The sequence below is a fragment of the Haliaeetus albicilla genome, chromosome 10, assembly GCF_947461875.1.
Source record: "Haliaeetus albicilla chromosome 10, bHalAlb1.1, whole genome shotgun sequence".
Classification (NCBI taxonomy): domain Eukaryota; kingdom Metazoa; phylum Chordata; class Aves; order Accipitriformes; family Accipitridae; genus Haliaeetus; species Haliaeetus albicilla.
The window spans coordinates 2,660,492-2,685,150 of NC_091492.1; the positions used below are offsets into that span (position 1 = coordinate 2,660,492).

Consider the following 24,659-nt stretch of genomic DNA (forward strand, 5'->3'; position numbering starts at 1 on the left):
AGAGAGGGAAGGCGGCGGGAGCTGCCGAGTCGGGAGGAGCAGCCGTGGTTGAAGGATGGGACAGCCATGAAAGGAGAGGGGCTAGCGAAACCCACACTGAGCTGCTCTCCTAGCAGCTAAAAAAGACCCTGCTGAGGTTTTCCCAGTTGGATTACTTTGTAAAGCACCATTCCTATGAAAGGCACTTAATTTTCCAGCCTGTTCAGGTCCGTGCACCTCTGCATCGCAGCGGGGTGGCAGTCGGGGACACGCAGAGCTGGCCCTGCGCGAGCGTGCTGGCTAGTCCTGACTTTTGACACGGACGCAAAAGGGCTTAACGCCGCAAATCCTGTCTGAGCAGGAAGTTATTAAATTGGCATTGCGGGAGGACTTAAACAGTCACGGTGCAGAGAGCAGGTCCCGCAAGAGCCGGCGATGGGTAGGGATGCGATGCCGTGGGATGCCATCCGGGGATGTGTCGTTCCTCGTGTGTCCTGGACTAGAGGTGGAAATTGCGCGTGCCGTGAGTCAGAGGTGCCCGTGTCATCCCGGTTGACAGCGACACACGAACAGGAGGAATAACAGCTGATCCTAATCTCTGCCGCCATGGTATCGCCTGACCCCTGTCAACACGCCGGAGCCTGTGCACGGGCAGGAGGGAGGGAGGTGGCAGAGGGAAGGAGCTGGCAGAAAGGAAAGTCAGCGTGCCTTGCCGCAGCTCAGCTCGGCTCTCTGTCAATGGTAAAGCCTGTTGGAAGCTGCCAGCCCTGGGCTTTGCTCCTCTCTGCATTGCACAGGGGCTGTCTGAGGGGAGAGAGGGCAGGAAGGAAAAAGAAAATGCTGCCGTCAAGAGAATTACCTCCCACTCCAGCCAATCTCAGCCTTTGAGCCACCTCCATCCATCCCCTCTGTGTTTTTTCTCCCCGTCTCTTTGCACTCCTCAAGGAAGGGATGGAGAGACTGGGAAGGGATGGAGGGTGCACGGTCTCCCTGCACGAGACCCAGCAGGTACCAGGTGATGCCGTCAGTGACCCCATCAGTCCCCAGCTAACGGGTGGAGGTGACTCCTGCGCAGCCCAAGCTCCGGCTGCCTTGCATGGCCTCAGCGGGGAAAGGGGCAGCGCTTCTCCCAGGGGCCAGAACTGGAGGAACCTTTTCTGGACCCAGAAATGCCTAAAGAGGGGCTGGACGAGGCAGCGGGAGACCCCAACACGCTTGATCCGATCCCTGAAACAATTCCTCAGCCCCATCCCCGCAGCCACTTCAGCTGCGACCCATTTCGGCTTCACTCCGCTGCCGGCTCGTCCCTGCCATCCCAACCCAAGGAAGGGGATACAAAACCCTTTTGGGGCCACAGCATTCCCCCTAACCCACATCCCTCCTCCTCCCCAGTCTCCATCCGCAGCGAAAGCCCCGCTGGCAGCACGAGGTGGGGATTAGGGCGAGACTAATGCGGGAGCCCCGCAGCCACCTCCCCCCGGCATCAGAAAAGCCAGCAGAAACCTTAAATCAAATGCAGCTAAGTACAATTGCAAAGCTGCAGGCGCAGGCCTGAGAGAGCATTAAGCAGCATTATTATGGCTCGGTGTACTGCCGGTAGTGACATTACCGCAACTTAAAATGTTTGGGATCAGAACTGCAGAATCTATTCTTTTCTGTGGGTTTTGCCTGGGCTGCATTTCCATTTTTCTGAAGAAAATACCTGTTTGGCTCAAACAACCTTCTGCACTTTACCGTTCAGCTCTCCAGGGCTTTTCTTGCCTTCCTGCTCCCCATTGTACGTCAAACGCGGACGGCTGCTTCGCCCTCACTGCAGCATCCTGAAGGAGCATCCATGCTGAGTCCAGACATTTTCCTTTACCCGTCCTCGCTGCCAGGTCGTCTTTATTCGCTTCCTTTTTCTTTTTTTCTCCAGTTTCCCTTTCTGAAGTTGAGTGACACTGTGCTAATTTGTAGCCCGACTCCTCCTGAGACTATTGAGCTTAATTATATTTTTCTCATCGTTGGTGAATGGCTTGGCTATAATTATGCCGGGAAGTGCATTACTTAGGACTAACCTGAGAACAGCATCCCCTCCGGGGTGCTAGGGATCGGCTGCTCCGATGAGCTGTTATTTAAGGTGCTGAACAACAAGGGGCCCCACGAAGCTTGCGCTGGAGAGGAGCTGAGTCCTTGCCAAATGCCGTCCATCTCTGGGACTCACATCCCTAGCACCGGTGACGGCCCTTTCTCTCATAACTAGTCCAGCCACTAATTACAAAACCTTGAACTGTGGTAGCAGAAGGAAATCCTGGAGAGAATTAGGGTCTGTCTGCCCTGCATTAAAGCTACCATCATCCCTTGCAGAGAGCTGGAGTTGGTCCTGAGTTCCCCCCAGTGCTCCACGTGCATCTATCCACCACGGCCAGCGGCTGTGCTGAAAGCCAAGGGGTGAGGATGAGCTTTCTGGCCCACCTCTCTTGCCTGGATATTATATTTTAGTTGACCATGACACACCAGTGCCTATGGACAATTCGCCTTAGGTATGAACATTATCACTAATGAGACGGGAGCCAGTGTCTCCAGTGCATCCTTCATCCTTCCAGGGTAGCAGCAGAAAGAGTGATGGCTCTTGGCTGATATGAGAGGGGAATGAAGCACCCCATAGCACAAAGTGGACACCCTGCACCTTCATTTTAAATAGACTGAAAAAGGGCTCCCTCCCTGGCTACCTCTGAAAACCGATAGTTGATATCAACAGTAGTTTTTCAGACCTGATTCGTAGCCCTTCTCACCCATTGACTCTACACGAACTATTTCAGTGAGCGGGAGATATAAGAGGAAATTAAGTGTTATTTCATTTTAATTGCACTGAAGAAAATTTAGGAGAATCATCTACCGAACCTAAAAATTATTCCTTAAATAAGCTTACTTTTCTGTGTCACAGATAACATTGTACTTTTTTCAGACTAAAACAACTTTAAGAATGCAATTTACTTGTCTTCAGTACACTATGTTTTTAGCCTACTTTCCTCAGGAAATGGGGCTTACTTATGTGATTGTGCTGTTTATATATCTATATGCCATCACTCCCACACTAATAACTTTTGAACGTGTTGGCCAATTCCAACCAAATCTGACAGAGCGGTAGAGTTTTCAAAAATACTGAATTCTTACAAATTTAATGAAATACGTGGGTGGGCACATATTTTCCCCCACCAAGGGAAAGGCTGCAGAGTGAACTCAGCCATATTATTAGACAGAAGAGAATACACACACACACACACACACGCACGCACATCCACAGACACACACCAGTGCTGTTATAAAATCCCCAGGTGCTGGTAAGCCAGAGCTCACGTTGGTATTAGACGGGGGATATTGCACCCCTGAGCCCCAAAGCCACCGAAATGAGCATCAGGATTCCTCCGCCAATGCGCCCACCGCCTATTTTGTGCATTTCTTTCCGTTTGGACGATGCAATTTGGTGTGGGCACTGCAGGGGAGTGTTTATTCATTTAGAAGCTTTAAAATTAATGGGACTAATTGTATGAAAGCCTTTCTAGGTGGTTCTAGGTTTGTAAAACCTTGCTCTCTTCTGGTTCTGCATGCTGAGAGGCTGTCCCTGCAAAATCCCTCGCAAAGGGGAACAGCTCGAGCCGAAGGATCGCACGTTTCAGACAAAGCAACTCTCCCTGCTTGCATGCCGAGGTCCTTGGGCCTCTCCTGCGTGCAGCCGAATTGCAAACCCAAGACACCCTCCAAGACTTTGGGGCTGAGCCTGTACGCCCACCTAATCCCACCCGCCCCGCGTCTCCGGCAAAGCCTAAATCCTGCGATCCTGCCCGGCTGTAGCCGAATGGTTTGACTCTCTGTTGCTAGGTTTTGGGGCCTCAGCATAAGCCATTAACACAGGCAGGAAAAATTCCCGGGACGGATGTCATTCGCGGTTGGTACTCCAGCACTAATGCAGAGCGCTCGTCACGTTGGAGTCTGTCTGTCCCCGGCTCGCTCAGCGAGAGATGGGCTGCGCGGCAGATCAATAAATGGCTTTTCAACACGCCAGCAGCCCTCGTGCACCGGAGGCGATGGCTGTGCCATAAAAAGAGCAAAGCCCCGGGTTCCCAGCGCTTGCTTTCTTCCACGTGTCTAGTCAAGAACAGACTAGTTAAGACTGAGCGCAAACGGTGGAGGGAGCTGGGCTGCAGGATGGAGATGTTGGGTTGCCCACGGAGCGTTTTCTGGTGGGACCAGGTTCGGTCTCTGACGGAGTATCCTCAAAGCAGCGCGCTCCCATTCATTTATTGCTTTGCGTCTTCACTGATGATTAAAGGGGTCCTCTGGGTGGTTCCCAAATCCCACAGCTTTTCTCCTCCTTCCTGCCCATGCGTGATCATGGGCTGCATCCTCCCTCCCAGCACTGCTGCTGCTCTCCAGCAGAGCTCAGGACCATTACCCCAGCTGGTACAGGGGAGGAAGGCATTCATGCCCTGGCGTTCCTATCTGATTTGATTTTTTCCTTCTCCTCTCTCATAATTAGAAGGTGGAACATTACATGCCAAGAGCTCATTAAGCATTTCCAACATGGCCGGGGGGGGGATGTCATATCTCTTCCAGCTCCCACTCTCGTGGCTTTCCAGGACCATTACCACCTGGGGACGGAGGATGTTCAGGTTCTCAGACCCAGCATCCCACGGCAGACTAGAGCTCCACATTTCCAGGATTCAGGCCTTTGTATCAAGGCATTCACATCCCCAGATCACAGGGAAAGATCTGGTCTTTCCGCTGCTCTGCAGTCTGTTTCCTACCTGGCAATCTAGTGGGATTTTTTTTTTTTTTCCAAAGCTTTGACAACAATTTGGTACAACATCAGCTCGAAAGCATCATCAAGCCCAAATATGCTCCCAAAGCAGGCCTGGGAGTCTCATTCATATTGCAGATAAGTCATCGGCAGACATGCTGATAAAGATTTCAAGTGTGACTCTGCATACAAATGATCCAGACCCAACAATTAATCCAGCACAGGCGGCTGAGGAGGTACCTGGGTTTTTCCCCTGTCCCCAGCCCTTTTTCCCCAGCTTGGCTGCTATATAGCACTTGCTCAGAAACCAGAAAGGAATGTCCACGCTCTATTAAACCAACCCTAAAAAGTGATACAAGGAACCCTGAATTCGGCAGAGGAGCCTTTCCTCCTCGGCTCACCTCTTGTCTGGGTGCTCGCTGCAAGTCACGAAGCTCCAGGCTCATTTTGGGAGCCAGCCTGAAGGCGCTTGAGTTGGCCCTGCTTTGAGCTGGGAGATGGACCCTATTTCGACCTAAATTAGACATGACGCCTTTCTCCCCCTCCCTCCTGCTGGTTTTCAGCCGGATCAGGTCCCTGCTCTGAATCACTGAGTGTTTTCATGATGGCTACAGCCAGCCCGGGGAATGGGGGCTTCCTGGGGCTTGTAGGAATTATTTGGGCACCCAGATCTGCTGCTTTCTAGAACAGCCTTAGCGAAGGCAAACCCTCCCCAAGCATCAGCTGCAGCCAGCGATTTGACAGCTTTTCCACTCAAAACCTCTTTTGGGAACAGAAATAGCTGGGAATCCTCCCAGCACAGGCCAACCCTGGGATGGTTCATCTTGGCTATGTCAGACAGAGGATACAGGCAAACAGCATCTCAGGAGCTATTCTGCTAAGGGTATCATCCTACTTATTAAAGAGGCTAGGGAGAAAAGGAGGAAGATAACCCACGGATAACCTCCTAAGTGACAGCTATCAGCCTGTGAGCCCCACACCGTGACCCACAAGTGCAGTCCCACCACGATGCCACCTCCCCTGCACAGGCTGCAGCGAACGCACCGCTCTGGGTGACCCTGCATGGTCTCGCCGGCTGGTTCGGGAAGGTCATGCATCCACAGCCCGCTCGGAGTTAGCAGAGGGACAATTCGGCTTGGATCCAGCCCATTTTGAACACCACCCATGAGGCTTGGGCAAGCCCAGCGGCTTGGCTTTCCAGGATGCTGCCCGCTCCCGCTGTGGGGTCCAGATAGCACCGACCGCTGCCTGTGCCCACCACAACGCTTGCCTGCCTCCAGCAGCTTCCCTAAAATACCGCCCCCCCCCCAAGCACCTATTACCGCAAAAAGTCTTATCCCACTTCTCCCACCAAACCGCAGCCGTCAGGACGAGACCCATGCCGAGACGCCGTGTCGTGACAGGGACCACCTTACCTGGACGCCGCGATCTCCGCTTTCTGCTTGGCGATGGTGGCTGCCCGCTCGGCCGCCTCGACGGCCCGATCCACCTTCTCACGGATCTTGCTGGCCCGCAGCGGGATGAGGTTCTTCCTCTTGCCGCTGACCAGGATGTTCTGCTTGTACTTGCCCTCCTCCTTGGTGCCGTCGGGGAACGTCATGCAGCCGTAGCCGTGGCGCTTGTTGTTGGCCCATTCTCCCTCGTACTTCAGCCCGTCCGAGCGCTGGCTCACCCCGAAACCTGACCGCTTGTCGTTCTTCCACTCGCCAACGTAGATCTCGGTGGTGGTGGCGTCGATGTCGTCTTCGATGACGGAGAGCTCGGCTTCGCCCTCGCCCAGGCTGATGGTGGAGTTGATGTCGCTGGCGGTGGAGCTGACCGTGCTCATCCCGGCTTCGCTCCGGAAAGAGCTCTGCTTGCTCCGCTGGCTGGCCAAGGAGCTCTTGGACTCGGACTTACGGAGCTTGAGCCCGCTCAGCAGCGACCGCCGGAAGATGCCCTTCTTCTTGCTCTTCAGGATCTCGGCATCGCTGTGGGCCATGAGGACGAAGCCACCCCGGGAGACGGCAGGGCTGCCGGCCACCGCCGGCGAGGAGTCAGGGTGCAGCGCCGTGCCGTTGGTGTGCTCGCTGCGCAGGGAGTTGATGGACGTCCTCAGGGGTGACCTGATAACCGCAGCCATGCCGTAGGGAACGCTCTGCCGGACGCCGTAACCCTGGCGCATCCCTCCGACCCACTGGCCCTGGTATGTCCCTGGGAAGAGGAGACAAAAGCAAAGAGGGGTTTCATGGCATGGCATCCCGTGGACCACTAACCGCATCCTTTACAAGCCCTTCGTTAGCGGGGACAGCAAAATGCAGCTCTGGATCCCAGTCCCATCTCCGTGACAAGGATTGTAATGTCACATTGTGGGAGGAAAAAATAATATCTTGGTTGGATTGCAGGCACACACTCCAGCTGCAGCGCAGAAATATCAGAAACCAGCCAAGGCATCGCTGAGCATGGAGCGACGCTTCGAGGAACTGCCCCTTAGATCAGCCCCTAATTTGAAAGGGAAGGGAGCGGGGAGACGGGGTAGGGGAATCGTTATCCAGGAGCAGACTCCGATCCCATCCATGCTGCCGGCAGTGATCAAAGCGGATGGTATATTACAATGCATTTATTTATATACACAGCGCCTTTCATCCGGCGCGTAGCGGAAGGGAGAGGCTCTATAGAAATAAAGGCCTCATGGGGAGACATCCATTTGGTTATTCTCCTTGGAAATGTGCCCCTGTTTGAACTCCTACATTTGCGTGGGCATTTACTGGAGTTGCTTAACTGGTCGTTAGCGGGATGAAATGCACACGGGACCTCGCCGCAGCCCTGGGAATGGAGGCACAAGAAACCCATCCAGACCGGGAAACACAACCGGAGCATAACGCCTGCCCTGTGCACCGACATGCGTGGTGATAATCTGCCCGGGGTTTATAATCCCTTCCCCTCCTGGAGCTCGGCGATTGGCACGCTTTCTCGTTTTATCCCAGCCGGTTGAACTGCAGGGCTTGTTTTTATTCTTAGGTCGGCTTAATCTTTTCTGGACTAGCTTGAGATGCACTGATTCACTGCCCGCCTAAGCCCTCGCGGGGTGAATTGATGAGCCCGAGGACGGCTCCTCGCCTGGCACTGGTGCTACTGGGATGCCGTGGCCGGTTCCAGCCTGGGGCTGCCCTGCTGCCTCCCATCCCCGGCCGGTGATGCAAAGAGCAGGGCCCCACGCTGGGATGGCCGCAGGCAACACCTTGCAGCATCGGGGCCTCCCTTCGCACCAGCCCCGCTCCCTCTCGCCAAAGGAGTCTTAAAATAGACTTGCTGAAACAGTGAACCCGGTGAGAATCAAACCGAAACGGCCCCGATGAAAACAGCCTGGATGATTACTGCCGGCTCAGTCCGATAGAGGCTTTCCATCCCCTCTCTGCACAAGATGCTCTTTGCCCTTAGCGATCAGGCCACGATTCACAGACATGAGCAACCCGGGTCCACCTGAGCCCGCTCTTTTGGCTGCAAAAATTTTGTTCCTTGAGACCCATCCGCCTTGCTGCAGCGTGTTCCCTCCTAACATCTTCCACCATCCCAGCGGAAGGGATTATTAAAACAGGCTGTGCTGGCCATCCTCAGCCCAGATAAACTCTACTCTCACTGCAAGGAGCAATCCCAACCCTAAGCTACGCATCCTTTTGCTCTGTTTCATTCCTCATCCCGATCCTACCCCCAGGGCTCCCTTAGGGGTTTCCACTGCCCGCTCCCTGGGGTCAGCAGTAGCTCTGGAGATGGGCACAGGCTGGAGCAACTCACGCTGAGCACGGGAACTGTTTCCCAAGAGCATGAAACCAGCACCCAGGCACATTTTGGGGTATATTTTGGGGTGCATCATCTGTTTTATCTAACAGCTCCTAGCACTTTGTACAACCCCCCTGGGGCTCAGACATCCTCCTCGGTGCTCCGATGCAAGCAATCCCCCAAGGTGCTACATTATCTGAGTGACGGCCTTGTGCACCCCAAAAAAAAATGCCAGCCCCAAGCTAGGGGACCCCACAAAGACTGCCTCAGAGAAGGGACATGGAGAGGCAGGGCCAGGTGGGCAGGATTTACCGAGGTTTTATAGGATTAGCACCGGGGAGGGAGGCAGAGAACCGGGATTATGGCAGGCACCAGCAGGGCAAAAGCAAGGAGGTGGTGGCAGTGCTGGTATGGAAAAGGATGGGGGACAACCAGCAAGATGGTGGGCAAACAGCTCGGAGGAGACATCAGACATGTCCTGTGGTTGGGTTTGAGCAGTGAGCCTGGCTTGCCCCGCTGCAGCCCACTTTGGTGTCCCCAAGAACAGGCAACGACCGATGCCGTGCACCCACAGCTCTCCCCATGCCCAGTGGTACCCTGGAATGGTGCCTGTGGCAGGGGAGAGCGCACCAAGCCGTCCGTCCATCCCCCGCAGACTTGGCGCCGTCTTGCTCCCCTTTCTGGTTCCTTCCCAGAGCATCTCAGGACAACCTTCCGGGGGTGATGGGCAGCAGCTAGGTGAGAGAGATTTCACCCAGCACCCCCGCAAAGGGAGCCCCCAGGATGGCTTGGGATGTCCTCGCACCACGCTCAGCCTCCTGTTTCCCCTAGAGATGGATTCAGTGGGTTTCAGGGAAAGATGCCAGTGAGGGCAAGGGGACAGGGAGAAAAGGTCCTGCATGAGATCCGTCAGAGCTGCCCTGCCCAAGTCCTGGACTCCCTTTCCCTCGGCTGAACCCCTTGAGTCAGTGCCTGTCCCCAGGCAGGTCCCTTGACCTCCCTGTCCCCTAGCAAATCTCCAGCTGAAAAAAAAAAAAAAAAAAAGCAGATTAAACTGAAGCACCGTAAAGCAAGCTCGGCCCTTTGCTGAAAACCAGAGGCAGCGGCAAAAAGCAGAACAAAGCGCTCTCGGAGCAGGCGTGACAGCGCATCTCAGCTGGAGCAGAGGTGGCAAATTGGTCACAGCAGGTTACAGCTGCAGCCAGCGCCTGTGCGTATCTCCAGCAAGGCAGAGGTGCCTGGGAAGCTGTCATCTTTGCGTGGCCTTAAAACCTACTCCTAGAATTGCCAGGCTGCCAGGAGCAATCGCTGCATCTCCTTGGCAAGGCTGATTTTTCTAGGCAGAGGATACAAGGACTTGAGGAGCCATCCCAGCCTGTTTCTCCCCTTCCAGCATCATGGAGCGACTCCCAGCAGAGCGCAAAACCCAAACCCCAAATCTGTTTTCATGGGTATTGTTGCTTTCCTGATTGCTTCCCTGCTGGAGGCAACAGCATGGATTGCCTCTGGGAATTGCCTAGGAGGGCATGGTCACCTCCCTGATGGCCACCGAGATATCTGGCCACCTTCATGGCCACCAGGAGATCAGAAAACTTCCTTCCAGGGACCTGAGTTCATCCATCCTTCCTCACCCAAACAGCACTCCTTCCTTCATCTGACTTCATTATGTTTTAAACCCCTAAATATCCCAGGATTTGGCCATGAACGCTGGAAGGTCTCAGAGCCATCTGATCTGCATTGCTAAGCACTGTCACCTCCTCCCCTTGCACTGCTCAGCTTAACCTCTGCCCCCTAACATTTTCAGATATATGCACAAAGCTTAATCTCACAAGGAGCCGGGAGACTCTTTCTCCCTGCAGAGGAAACAGGATTTTATGATTTTCCACTTTACGTGCCAGGATGAACGGGCTATAGCTGTTTCAGAGCTAGGGAGCTGAAAAGGGAGCGTGCCACGGGAAGGCCGTGCAGTGGGGACCCGTAGGATGGGGCTGGGTGTAATGGGACAAGCACGTCTGATGCGAAAGTTCCCCAGACTGATCCTCTGAGGTGCTGAACAGAGGTCCTCAAGGACTTCAGTGCAAATGTAGGGAGCTGAGCAGCTCCCAAGGTCGGGGCAGAAGAGCAGATGCCCTCTTTAACTGTGTGCAAGAGGGGATCACGCCTCCGTTGGGATGGGAAGCAGGGAACAAGCCAACTCTACCACAATCCTGGCTACAAGCTAATTGCATTGCCTAAGCCGGTGCCCTATGGAAAAGAGGCAAAGCCACAGGGATGGAGGAGAATTGCTGGGGAGGAAAACGTGCCAACCTCTTCCCCCCAGCCATGCAGGTCACTCTTATGGATGCCTCCAAGATGCCCCAAATATCTATCCCATGTCTGTGTGGCCCCTTTGCACTGGGCAAAAAGGACAAAGAGCAGCCAAGAAAGTCTTGGACACGGAAACAAAATCCTCCTGAGCTAGGTAATTTGTGACTTACTACGGTAATACAACCAAAGCAGCAGCCATTTCTGCATTGTAGCTCTTTCCTTACTATCAATATTTGCAAAATGCTTCCTGAAGCATTAATTGTGTGAGATTAATGGAGTGATTGCATCGGGGAAAATGCAGCATCCATTACGCAGTCTGGGCAGCATCGTGCAGGCAGCTGCGGGCAGCTGAGCTGTGTGGCCAGAGGTAGGGCTGGATGAAGTCATGGACAAGAGCAGATGCATGATAGGACAGCACTGGACAGCCAAGCCAAGAAATCTCAGCCACCACCACAATCCGGCTGAAAAGAGGGCCTGATCTTGCCCTGGGAATGGGAATTTTGCAGCAAAATCAGAGCCCGAGGGAATAAGCAGGTTGTGCTGTCCCTCGCCGCAGTTTTACCCCAGGGAAGATTTCTTGACGCCTGGTGTAATTGCTCCAGTGGGATTTGGCCAAGATAAAGGTGATGCCAAGAAGGGTGGGGATGTGGACACGCGTGTGCATGCGTGGGGAGCAGAGATAAGGAAAGGGCATAATCTGAGGCTAGGAGAAAATAACTGAAGTCATCCTGAAAGATGGATTGGCGAGAATATTCCTCTTTCAGAAACAGCAGATGGAGCGTGAGAAAGGGAACGGGTTCGTGGGAAAGAGGAGAAAGTCGGGATGGGATGGAAACATGGAGAGAAGAAAATGAGCAATGTGGTTGTTGGCCACTTTCACTTGTGTTCTTTAGCCTGGGTTTTGGGGTTTTTTTGGCTCACTCCCCTTGGAGCAAGGCTGGGTTGTTTGCAAACGGCTTTTAAAACTAAGGAATTTCCATTGCCTTGAGGACCGTGCAGAGCCCCATCCTTGGCCAGAGCCAGCCAGGCTGAAAGCAGAAAGCGAGAAGTCACTGGCCTCCAAAGCATCATTCCTGATGCTCCAGCAGAAGATCATATGTTTTGAGAAATGACAAGTACCAAAAAGTAATCTAATTTGTTGCAGTTATTCAGCGCTTTCTCAGCATTTGGCTCAGGAGGCTAAAAGTCATTCTGGGAAGAGAGCAGGGCCTCTGCAGGGCTGCTCCTGTTGTCCCCATAATGCCAAAATCCCCTAAATCAGTGTTTACCCTGGTTTGCACCTTGCAGAATTGGGGAGGCGAGCAGGACCCGTGCGAAGCCGTCAGCGAGACAGCTGGGTGCAACCCCTGTGCCTCCGTGTTCCCTGCTGGAAAGACGGATAATGCCTCGGCACTCCAGTGCTTCAGCTGGGTATTGGGAAGACTAATTAGCTCCTATGCAAAGCGCTCCAGGAGGATCTGAGGCATTACAGACACCAGGAAGAACGACAGCTTTCCGTTCATTTCCTTGGCTTTGCCAAAGAGTTTTTGGGGATCTTCCTGGGGAGCAGGGAAGGAGGAGACCCAGCTCCAGCTCCTCTCCCCAGGATACAGCCGCTGTGGCAGGGCTTGCGTGGGTGCTCATGGGCCCAGGACCGCAGAGGGAACCACTCGCTTTTGCAGACGAGGTCTTCACCACGGCTGGGAAGAGGCAACCAACTCCTGGCTTGCTCTTCCCACATGCAGCACACTGGGCTGAAACCTCGAGCAAGAAGGAGAATCACTTCACTGATGCCATTTGTCTCCGTATGAGGTGCCTTTTGCACATAAGAGAGCGATGGAGAGGGAAAGGAGACCTGAAATATCTAGAAAATGGCCTTTCTGGCCCAGATGGAGGTGGTCTACAGCATTGCCACTCAGCAGGAGAAGGTGAGACGTGCCAGAGGGTGGAAAGCGCCCGGCTTTGCCGCTTGCTGCCCCGAGCTGAGGGGCTGCCTGGCACCCGCAGTCCTCTCCTGCTTACGGAGAGATGGCGAAGACCAACACCAATGCCCGGGGGAGTCCGGCTTTCAGACAAATAATCAGCACTGGGAGTTCCCTTAGGGCACACCGGAAAAATAGGTGGATTTTGAACGATGCAGGGGGAAGCCCCAAGGGATGAAGATGAGCTGCTCACAGCCCAGCCACGTACATGGGGCTTCCCTTGGCCCAAGGTGGGATCATGCACTTGGATATAAACCCTGTCCATCTTCACCATGGCATTGGAAGGAGACAGAAGTCATGATTTTGGGGGTTGGAATGGCTGCATTCCTTTCCTCCCTCTCCCTGTACCCAAGGATTTGGCATTTTGCAGGCTGCTGAGCCCTCTGGCTCCAGCCCAAGAACACCATTAAGTACAAGCTTTACGGACCGAACGCTGCTCACAGGCTTTTCCCGAACCGAGACGGCCAGTTCCGTGTCCTGCAGGACAAAGCCCTTGGCAAGCACACGGGGTAAAGCCCGTGGGGAGGTTTGCACAGACCTGCCCTGCCTTGCTCCACTTCAGTTTCTCGTATGGAGAAATTCAAGCAGTTATTTAGGATGTTGTAAAGCATTTTGAGGCCCGTGGATGCATACATACTATTATCACAACATGACCTCGGAAAAAAAGTCAAATGCGTAGAAAAACCATTTAAAAATAAGAGTTAAAAAAAATACAAATAACCTACTGCCATGGGTCAATGCAAGCTATTTCCAGTTTAGCTAAAATAATCAGCGACACGGGCGCAGCTACGCAGGCTTTCACAGAACACAAAAGCAGCAGGCTTCAAAGGGCAGGTTCCTCTGTAGCCTCTGTCCCATCCTTGAAGCACAGCCAGATCTGCCTGTTACGGTGACTCTGTTCGGCAATGGCAGTGATCCAAACCTCCCAGCTCACTTTCGCCACTCAGCAAAATTTGGGAATGAGGTCTGAGTTGTCCAAAGTGCCCATCCACTTTTCCAAACCAAGCCGAAGTAATTAGGCCTTGCAAATTGCTGGTTCATCTTGCGAAAGATCTTTCTTGGTATGCTCACCCCTCCTCATCTCTGAACTCTGCAACATATTAATTAAAGCCATCCGATGGCAATAATTAGGCCGGTCTCTCGAATTACGACAGGAGCAAGTTTTAGAGATATCACTTTCCAGCTATTTGATATCAGAAAGGCCGAGGGAGGATTCATGCACAAATCACGTTTAGCATCTCAGAAACATCCATCCCAAAGAGAAGATGTGGGAGAGAAGAGAGAGGACTGGAGGATGCTAATTCAGCCCCAGTCCTGATGGAGTGATAACGGGGACACCCTTGTTGGCCACCCCAGCTGATGTCCAGCAATCAGGGGGCCTCGCTGGCAAAAATGTGCCCCCCGAAACGCGCTACCTGCATGTACGGGTCCTCCCGAGCATGCACGTGGGTGTGTGTTTTTTTGCCAAGACTTCCCAAGAGCCATCTTTCCTGCATTATCACTCCTGGCAGCAGGACGAGGCGTCGCACTGGGTGACTTGCATTCCCTGCCCTGTCCCCAGCTGCCGGTCAGAGAGCAGCAATCGTCCCCCAGATGCTCACCTAAATCCCACCCGGGCATGGTATGGAGGGCTAGGTCTTGCCACGTGCGTTGGGAATCAGCGACGGTGCGTGCGTGCAATGCCGCGTGGATACGGCGTCAGCGGGAAATTACCTCTCCCCAGCCCTGCCAAGGCTCTCCAGGCCTCTGACCATCACCAAGCCATGCTAAAAACACAGTCAGATGCTTCTGCTGTGGCTGCTAATTTGCCAAAAATATGCTCTGGTAACTGCTTACACAGGGGAAGAAATAAAATATGGATTTTTGAGTATGCAAATATAATCTGCAGGCATAAACACGTGATGGATGTTAGTCATATAGCTTAATGCGAGGCTGGATACATACATACACAACGGGCACAGTGAGGTCTAGGCATCTGTGGAGGAGAGAAGGGGAAGAGGGAAAGGAGAAGGCGGCAGAGCAGAGAAGAGAGGAGAAGAGGACTAAAGCAGAGCTGTCATGGGCTGCTTTCTACTGCCTGGGTGCTGGGTAGCATTAAGTCTGTTGCTGGGGCTCAACAAATAATAAATCATTACAGATCTGCAGCTCATATCAGCATGGTTAGCTTGCACTTTTTAAAGCTAAATGGCAGGGATCCTCCCTCTAAGCAAACAAAACAGTGGGGTGGTTGGGTTTGCATGTGGTACCATAGGAGATCACTTTGCAAGCAGGTAGAGGTGTGTGCGGGGCTGGCCCTGGCAGGGCCAGCACCTCGCTGGGCATCTCTGCGGGAGCGAAATCTGGGGGCAGGAGAGAGGAGATGGATTTATACAGCCTCACACCACAGCCAGGGAGTCTGCCTCCTCCTCTGTGGATGCAAATAACAACCTAAAGTAACGCTGGCTGAAATATCACAGATTGCTCAACTGTTCTCCATGGGGAAAACCATCTGAAAGGCAGGTTCACATGTGGCGAGAACGCTCATCTGAGGAATATGAGCCCCATCCAAAACATGGGGAGTCCTTTGCGTTCTCATTGCCACGATGCCTGCCCCAAAGATATTTTGCAATCAGGAGATCAGCAGAATGAAGCTGCTTCCCTCACTGGCAAACATTAATGTGCGTCACAGTATCGCAAAGATTGCTGATACTTGCACTTACAGATGGGAAACTGAGGCAGAGAGCAAGATTGAGGATGAGCTCCTCCAACAAAATGAGGTGTGTGCATCCTTCTGCTGCTGGCACAAAATGGCTTTGCACAGCCAAAAGCAAACCTACGGCAGGGCAGGGAATGGGGCAAAGCCCCAAATCTGATGTCCTACCTCCGAAGAGAACCCCAGCTGCAGGGATTAAGCCATTTTTCACAGGGACTGGCCAGTAATGAATACGTGCCCTTATAATATTAAGGAGAAGCCACTCCAGAAAAATCACATATGGAAATTCAGCTCGGATAACTTCTGCAAGAGGAGCATCCCCCCAGACCCATGGCTAGGTTCAGGCTCGCCTCACAATGGCTTCCGAGGCATTTCGGCTATTTGCTTCGAGGGGGAAAAACTCAATTTGCTCTCCATTGTGTGCAGCAAAACGCAAGTCCGTCCTGAGCATCCCCTCCCTCTTCTTCTCTCTCATTGCTTCTGTATCTCCTGCTTCCCCGAGCCTGTTTGCATTTGTTAGTAATTGCCTTCTCCAGCCAGCATTCGGAGAAATGTTTCAAACCATTATAATGACAATCAAATCTCGGCATCGCTAATTCTGATGAGCCTCGTAATGCGTCTCAGGCCAGTCACGATTTTCCTTAAAGCACCAGATCCTGGAGTCAGGGGAAATACAGTTTTTCAAAAGGAAAGAGCTAAAGAAAGAAATTTCTAGTCTTCCTGGGAGTGGGAAGCATCAGGTTCACCGGAGTCAGGGAAAGTCAAGGGAGCATCATCCTCTGGTGAAACGGGGCCCATAGTTTTACCCAGGGCAGCTGAATCCCTGCGGATTCAGCCACCGACTGGGGCCAAAACCGGGATGAGGCTTTAGCACAAGGGGCGCGAAACACATTAACGTATCGCTCAGCACCTTTATTATGGCTAATGTGCTCCTCTCACAAAGCAGAGTGAAATCGGGCTAATGCTTAGTCTGTTAATCCTCCGGCGCTCTAATCCTCATCGCAAACTCTGTGATCTCACCCCATTTCTCAGCAGAGCTCGTGGGAGTAAGGGCTAATTCTCCAGCGCTTACAAACAGGGCTGTGCGCCGGCACCGGGTTTTGGGGGGCTGCATCCCTGGCGAGGTGTGAGAGATGCTCAGCTCCATGGGATGAGGCTGATCTCCCCATGGATTGGGGATATGGGGCTGCACCAGGTGTGGGGACAGCACAGGGATGAGGTGAGAGCAGCCTTTATTTATTTCCTGCGAAATAAATGATCAATCCCTTATTCAGTCGAGGGAAACACCTTGCAGATCCAAAGTGATGCCCTGAGCAGGAAATCGTATCTTTACAGCGATCATCTTGGTGCAAATATCTGCAAACTTAGGGACCTTGCCCTGGCTGTTCACTCATTCATGAAAATTCATGATGCTTTGCTGTATGTTATGAGTAAGTGGAACCTCTTCAGGGAATAATTTTGGGAAAGGAATGGCTGTTCTAAGGGAATGCTTATGCATCAATTGCAATTTTTAAGGATTTTTGATTCAAAGGCCAGAATCTGTCTTTGAAAAGCCAATATCAAACCCCAGAATATAAACACTTGCCATTCAAGTGGGTTTTTTTCTCCAAGCTCCCCCTTTTTGTTCACAAATACTTGAATTGTAAGTTAAACAGCTTATTGCAGGGGCAAACTAGCGTCAAGACTCTTCTGTAACTATTGCAAACTCCTGTGAAAAAAAATCCTTCCTTGGTCAGGATTTCAGTCAATGCCAAAGCCAGACCCCAAATAGGCAAAACCTGCCAAATCTCACACGACAGATGCTGCTAAACCACAGTGTTACCCTCTATATGACCATCACCAACCCCATCCTGCCCAGCTTCTCTACTTTCAAGTCATGCCTGCATTAATACAGATAATTCATCTACATCAGTGTTACCTGGCTCCAAGCATTCAAAATTAATCAGGTTCATTTTAAAAATCAAGGCATTTTTAGCTCTCATCTTCTGGTTTCCAAGCCTGTAAGAACGACTTTTCTGCAATAGTCTGGGTGGAAACCTTGCTTCCAAAATCAAGCTGAAAAATCTTGCAAAATCACATGATTCCACAAGCTGGAGCTTCAAGGAAAAAAACCATTCAGCTACAGGAGCAGATGTCACCCAACCACGAGGAGCCCCATGGGATATCGAATCACATGCAAATACCCTGAGATTTGCATTAAAAGCCATGAGAAACCCACCCCAGCATCCCCAGTGAAAGGAAATTAAAACTGTGCTTCAGGACCTAAGTCACCCCCCTGTTATGGGTCAGGGAGAGGCACGTAAGGGCGTGCAGGTTGCCCCAAGGCTGGGGTCCTCCACCACCCCCTGGAGCATCATGCACTGAATAAAAACACTGGAGAAGATGGAGTGAGGGTCTAAGCCTGTCTGGCAATTTCTCTCTCACGTACTTTTCCCCGGGGTCAAAATCCTTCTTCCTCTGTCCTCAGCTGTACCTGGAACTAAGCAGCATGTTCCAGAGAGATAAGTAATTACCATGAGTTCATAACATTTATTTTTAATGATGCCAGTCAGAATCTTCATTTAGTATTTCGATTCATTTTTCTGTGTTCGGCAGGTCCTGACATTTCAGTTATTGCTCTCCTATATCCACTGTTGCACTGCAAGCATCTTCGGTACCAAATCTAGATGGTGAGATGCTTCATAAACAAAGTTTATAGCTTTTTTTTAATTATCGGGTTCTTAGGGGGTTGTTAGGACCAGCTACGGCCGGGTCTGGATTCTGCAGGAACCAGGAGGATCGGGCATCAGGGCGCGCTTGTATTTGCTTGTTTCCGCCCACTATTTAAAGTGCATCAACAATTCCTTCCCGGCAGCAAAATAAGACGAGAGCTGATACTTTTAAGGTAATTCTGACATCCGCGCTATGAATAGATCGCACGGAAATTTGCCCTCGCTCGTTGGTTCCCTGCAGCTGTAGAGGAACCCGTGGAAAAAAACCCGGTATGCGGAGAGGCCCTCGGCAGCCCTCGGTGATGTCGCTGCCCTTAGCGGCACTGGTCGGTGCTGGTTCATCCAAAACCACTTCTCAGCTCAGGCGAGGGGGCTGCAGCCCCTTCCCGGAGAGGCAGGTCCCCCTGCGGCATCCCCGGTCCATCCCCCTGCCCAGAGCAGCCCTTTAACGCTGGCAAGGGGCCCGCTTTTGCGAAATATTTCGTGCTTTTCGCCTCCTCAACCGTTTCAAAGCCATTCGGTTGGTCGCTCCCTGGGCACCTGCTAAGAGAGCGGCTGGAGGTGTCACCGGTGCCACTGCGGAGGTGGGAAAAGTGGGGCACGGAGCCGCCGCCGCTCCTGCCCCGGCAGGACAGGCTGCGGGAGATCCCACGCCGGCAGCTCCCACCGCACCGCTTCCCTCTCCCCGTCGCTTGCAAAGCACGAAAATTTCCCAGCCCGGGCCAAGAAAACCCACTTGCCTACTCACACGGTGCTAACAATGAAAACACTAATTATATTTCACTCACCTATCAAGGGGATGATTCATTTAGGTGAGTGGGCACGGAGGATTACACAAGACGAACGCCGCGACGCGATCGCCCGTCCGTTTTGGGGTAGCCCTCCCCGAGAAACGAGGTTGCGTGGAAGCACGTGGGTACCCGGGATGGGGCGAGGGGGTGGCAGCAGGAGGGACCTGGCACGGTCGCGACGCACCGCGGGCACCTCCAGTCCGGGGAATCGGCGCGAGCCGTTCCCCGAGGGGACCCGAGAGAGGGGCTGGTCCCCTCCCCAAGCTCCTGTCCGGTCTCAGATCCCAAATGCTTGGCTGGGGAGAGGTGGAGGGAGGAGAAAAGCAGCTTCGGCAAGGAGGGAAAGAGCAAAAAAAACGATTTGGGGCTTCCTTCATCCACCCCATCTTATCCACCCCCAAAACCATGGTTTCAGCAGCAAAACCCAAACCCAATGCACAGCCCTAGGACTTCCATGGCAAGCCTGCAGTTACAACTCAAACTGTCCCCAGGGTAAAATCATTGAGTATTTCCAAAGCGTCCCTGGAGTTACAGGAAGGCAGGAACCAGCTGAGATGTCTCCTGATCTCCAGACCTGCTCGGGAGGGGGTTTCCAATGGAAGAAGGTCTCCAACCCTCTGCTCCCAAGAGGTTCCACCAGCTCCAGCAAGAGCGATGGCAGCGGCTCCGGCTCACATCAGTGCTGATCCAGGTGGATTCAGCCCCTTTCACCTGAAGCAAGGGAGCAATCCTGCTCCCGCTCGGGAGCCGGGCTGAATCAGGCCCAGCAAACGAGTGGTGCAACTCCGGCATCCGACCGAAGCGATCCTCAGCAGCCTGGTTTATGTAATATCTGGGTGCTTCTGGATGGGGGCAGGAGGTAGCAGGGATTTGGGACAGAAAAATAAGGATGTATCAGCAGTACCGTGGTTTGGGGGTCCGAGCAAGCGCGTGTGTGCAGGGGAAAGACAGGATGGTGCACAGGCGTGCCGCAGGCACAGGACCGCGGGTCGGGCGTGCAGCGGTGCCGGGGAGATTTGGCAAAGCGTGGGCTTCTAGGGGAACAGCGAATTTGCTTATTTGGGCTCCGCGTAATCGGTTTGCGTCGATGGACGTGTATCCCGCGCGGCTCGGGGAAACACGGTTGGCATTCATCCGGCGCGTGGCTGGGTCAGAGAGCGCCGGCGCGGGGCCGGGGGCAGACCACGTGTGTGTGGGTATGCGAGCGGAGGGGCGAAGCGGCGTCTCGGCGTGGGGAGGAGAGGCGTGTGTGCATGGCGATGAGTGTGTCCGCGTGGGAGGTGTGAGATCTGCAAGCTGCATGTGGGGGAAGCGTGCATGCGTGCGCGCGTGGCAGGCGTGAGCACCCGGCGTGGGGGGGGGACGGGGGACGGTACCCGGGGTGGCGAGCAGAGGCAGGACGGCGGTGGGGGGGTTTGGGGGGGTGGCAAGGCGGCTTAGGCCACCGCATGCCATAACCCACGTCCAAGTCCAACGCATCGATACGTGCGCGTTGGTCACGCAAAATATCGCGCCCCAAGATAGCGCTGGCGACGGTTGGTGGAGTGTCGAGATTTGCCCTTACCCACTGTTGTGCAAGGAAATGGTAAAATTGGAGTGAAACCCATGAATTTTGGGGCATCTCGCTTCCTGAGCCTCGCTGTGCATTTAGGGACCCATCCCCTAGCCATGGTTGATGTGCTAAAAAAAAAATAATGCAAGGGATGAATATTTATCTGTGGGTGGCAAGTGACAGATGCTGGGGCGAGGCTTCTAGGATACTTCAGTTTGATGAAGGTAATAACTTGAACAGATTAATGAGAAACATCCTTCCCAACAGTTGCCTCCCCTGTGCCATAGCTACGCAGCCACCCTTCCAGCAGAGCTCCTGCACGCACCAGCTTCTTGTAGCTAAACGCACAAAGTTCATTAAGGTTCGGTGTCCAAAAGGCTGGAGATGCCCAACTTTGGCGTTTTCCACCCAGAATGGAGACAGGCAACTGGGAAAGGGCCGTGGCCTCTGGGTACTTGCAACCGAGTTGGTGAAAGTGCAATTTCGGCTGGGTTCAGTCGCTCTGCGGTGACTGCCCAACCGAAATGGGGGGAAAGCCGACGTGGAGGAGCCCGGTCGGGATGTGCGTGGCCCGTCCCAGCTCCCAGCAGCAGGATGGGTTTGGCCACAGGTACCATCGCTCTGCCTTTCCCCAGCACGGCCATCCCCTCCTCCTAGGAGGATTTGCAGAGTCCCTGGGCGGGGAGAATCGTGCTACCGACCCTGTCCTTGTCTCCTCCTGATCCTCTCACCTCCTCCTAAAATGACAAACACGCAAATATAGCTTTTCGGTCCCCAAACACTGAGAAGCCGGGGCGGGCCTGACAAGATGGAAGAAAAAGCTCTTTGCTTCTGGTAGGTTCTCAGAAACGATGAAACTGCTGGTAAGCCACCCCGATTTGGAGATGCTCCCCAGGTTTCCCAAAGATCCGCTGCGCTGCGGTTGACGGGGAAGCGTGCCAGGGTGGGGGCACGTGCGTGCCCGGGGACGGGGCCAACCCTGCAACACCCAGCCCTCGGAGACCTGTAGTTTGTCGAGACTTCTGTCTGCCTTTCCCCAACCTCCCTGGCAGGGGCTGGGTGCCAGGAGGGGAGCAGGGAGACAGCACTCGCGTTGGGAGCATGCAGAAACCCCCCCCCCCCTTTTCCCACATCCCCTCCTGACCGCTTTGAACGTGGGAGACTGCAATTATTCTCTGACCGCGCTTTATTCTCAACTGGAAGGACTGCCAGGATTTATCGATGGCTTGCAAACACACACCCGGCAGATTCCAGCTCAGACCCCAGCATTACTCCAGGCAGCTGAAACAAAAGGTTGCAGCTATATTTTCCTTTAGAAGAAAGCCACCAGCACAAAATTATCATTAAAAATCAAGAGATCGTTCCACCTCTCCCTTCAAAAGCATAAAAGAGCAGCTGCAGGTAGCGTTTAATCTTGCCTCCCTGTACAATCACAAAGCAGCAAACTGGGTTTTCTAGAGAAATGTCTTGCAGCACCTTTCAGGAAGGCTGCGATGGAGCTCACCAACGCGGCAATTTCCTTAACGTAGCAGTCCTGGAAAAACGATAATGTCTTGGGGAAAAAAATAAAAAAAAATGAAAAGAGCCTGCTTCAGATGGGCACATTTGCCAGCAAAACAACGGGGCAGCGCGGCCGAATGCCCCCGGCTGCCGGCAGGTAGGCCTGCCTCGTATTATGGTGGCAATTTAGATGGAAGTAGCCACAAAACATGAGAGAGGATGATACAGCCACTTACAGCAGAGCACCAGCTGTTTCTCCTAGTTCGGCCTTAAAGCTTGTTAGTCCAGCAATTTTTTTTGATCGCTCCAATTGGGTTTTCTTGTTTTTTATTTAATCCTAGTTTCCCCTCCACATCTCGTTAAGCCGTGTTGACGGCAGAGGATAGCTTTGGTGATCCCTTTGAGCCCCTACGCTGAGCATTAAGCCGTAAACTAGGAATGTAAGACTCTTGTCTGAATTAAAGTCTTTTGCCTGGTATTATTAAGCGTGGGGCTGCGTTTGGGGGGGGGCTGTAGGGCACGCAAAGACCCCAGCCCCTGGCTGGAAGCATTTGCAGCACCAGAGCAGTACCCGTCTGCCCTGGAACCCCCCCCATGCTCACCTCCCCTCTGCCCTGGGTTGCTTCGATGCAAATCCTACAGGTTCCAGTGGTGCAGTCAGAACTGTGAATCCCATGTGCAACTTGGGTCATCTCCCGACGCCTTGGCCCACCCCATCCTCCGACCCCCCTGGGCGAGAGCCGGGCATCCCCCCAGCTCATCAAGCGCAGCCAGCTCCCCTCCCCAAAAAAGCCTGGTCGAGGAGGTGGCGGGGGGGGAGACCCAGCACCCAGAGACCAGCTGAACATATGGGGCTACCTGTGGCAAAGAGCTGGGCTGATGCCATGCTGGGCTGGTTCCTTATCTCCTGCGGGGTACGAGCATCCCTCGCTCCAAGCTAGCAGGTTGCAAACTCCCAGATCCCAGCCCAAAGCCGGGGTCCCCGTTCAGAGGCTCGTACCCCCACGCCACCGCCCGCCCCAGCCGGGAAGGTATCGATGCAGCACTTACCTCCATCCGAGTAGGTCTCTGTCCCGTAGCCATCCTGTAATCCATTGCTCCAGGTGCCTTCGTACTTGGCCCCATTTCCAGTGCATTCTCGGACCCCGTACCGTCCCTTAAATCCATGGGTCCACTCTCCTTTGTACACCCACTTCCCTTTGCTCTCCATGCCAATGCCATGGCGCTTGCCCTGCGCCCAGGTGCCCTGGTAAGTGTTGCCGCTGGGCCAAGTGTAGACCCCCAGCACCTCAAAGCCGTGACTCCAGGAGCCCGAATATTCACCTTGACCCTTCGGGCCGGTACAGATTCCGTGGCCATGAGCCTTTCCGTCCTCCCAGCCTCCACAGTACGACCCTCCATCGTCAAAATTAAACCTTCCCCCACTGGACATGCATGTAATTCGGTTTGCAAATCCCCCAAAAGGTGAAAAAAAAAAAAAAAAAAAATGCAGAAAATAAAATGCGAACGATGACTTGGGGAAAAAAAAAATCAAATCAAATCAAACTCAATCGAAATCATGCACCAGATCCAGGGAGCTGCTTAAGCCAGTTTCTTGTGATTATTCATTCTCTGGGAGTATGTTCAGGATCAGTTCTCTCTTCCCCTGCTGTGGAAACAGTATCATTAAAAAAAAAAAAAAAAAAAAATAGCAGCAAGAACAGCAGCAGCTATTGGGTTTTGGTGCAAACGACTCCACCTAAAAACCATCCAAGGCAGGGAACGGGGGTGGGGGGGTGGGGGGGGTGGGGGTGGGGGGGAGAGAGAGGGGGAAAAAAAAAAAAAGGCAAAAAGAGGCCAAATGCCAAGAGAAGGAAAAGGAAACCCAAACCCCCGATCTGCTCTCCGCAGCCCTGCGCACCCCGAAGAAAAAAAAAAAAGGAAAAAACCCCCCAAAACCGCCTCAAAGCCCCCGCTCTGACCTCCACCTCCGGCTGCCCGGCCGCCCAGCCTGGCTCCGGCGCAGGGCCGGGGGGAGCGGCGGGAGCGGCGGCATGGCGGGGCCGGGCTCGGCGGACGGACGGACGGACGGACGGACGAGACGGACGGACGGACTGCCGGCCGAGCAGCAGCAGGAGCAGGAGCAGCAGCAATGCGGTGCTTCTGCCTCCCCTCCCGCCCGGCTCTCCCGCTCCTCGCAACGCGCACGCACCCCCCGCGCCCTAAAAACCCGCCATCGCCTCCGTTATCATCATCATCATCATCATCAGCCTAACTCCCCCCCCCTCCCTCCTTCCCTCCCTCTCTCCGCCCCCCCCCCCCCAGCAAACCTCACTCCCGGGGGTACCCGCTCGCCTCGCCCAGCGGATCCCACATCTCGGCCGGAGGATGCTCGGAGCGAGGTCGGATGCCGGGGTGAGGGGCTGGAAAATGGGGGGGGGGGGGGACACGGGGAGAGGGAGGGGGGGGCAGAGGGCCTCCGCTCGCCCCGCTCTCCCCACGGCCTCCCCCCTCCTTCCCGGCTCCCTACGGGGATAAATCCTGCTTATTAATGAGCAAGGATCCTGAGCTTTCTGCTCTGCCTCATCTCCCGGCTCCTGGCTCAGGGAGGATTTAAAGAGACAGGAACTGCGTCGCCTCCCCCCCCC

The 24,659-nt window shown here is 53.8% G+C and overlaps 1 protein-coding gene across 2 annotated transcripts in view; it reads right to left on the reverse strand.

The window, feature by feature from the left end:
• The window catches only part of JPH3 (junctophilin 3), a 59,041-nt gene extending 34,387 nt beyond the window's left edge, over positions 1 to 24,654 (reverse strand). Inside the window, exons 1-3 of one of the 2 annotated variants that reach the window (XM_069793313.1) lie at positions 24,342 to 24,654; positions 23,083 to 23,680; positions 6,175 to 6,952 (exon numbers count right to left, since the gene is read on the reverse strand). In XM_069793313.1, coding sequence (XP_069649414.1) covers positions 6,175 to 6,952; positions 23,083 to 23,464 — 1,160 coding nt within the window. In that variant the 5' untranslated portion in view covers positions 23,465 to 23,680; positions 24,342 to 24,654. Of the gene's footprint in view, positions 1 to 6,174; positions 6,953 to 23,082; positions 23,806 to 24,341 lie in introns of those variants that run through there. The other variant, XM_069793314.1, reaches the window with a different exon arrangement.
• Positions 24,655 to 24,659: the final 5 nt, after the last annotated feature.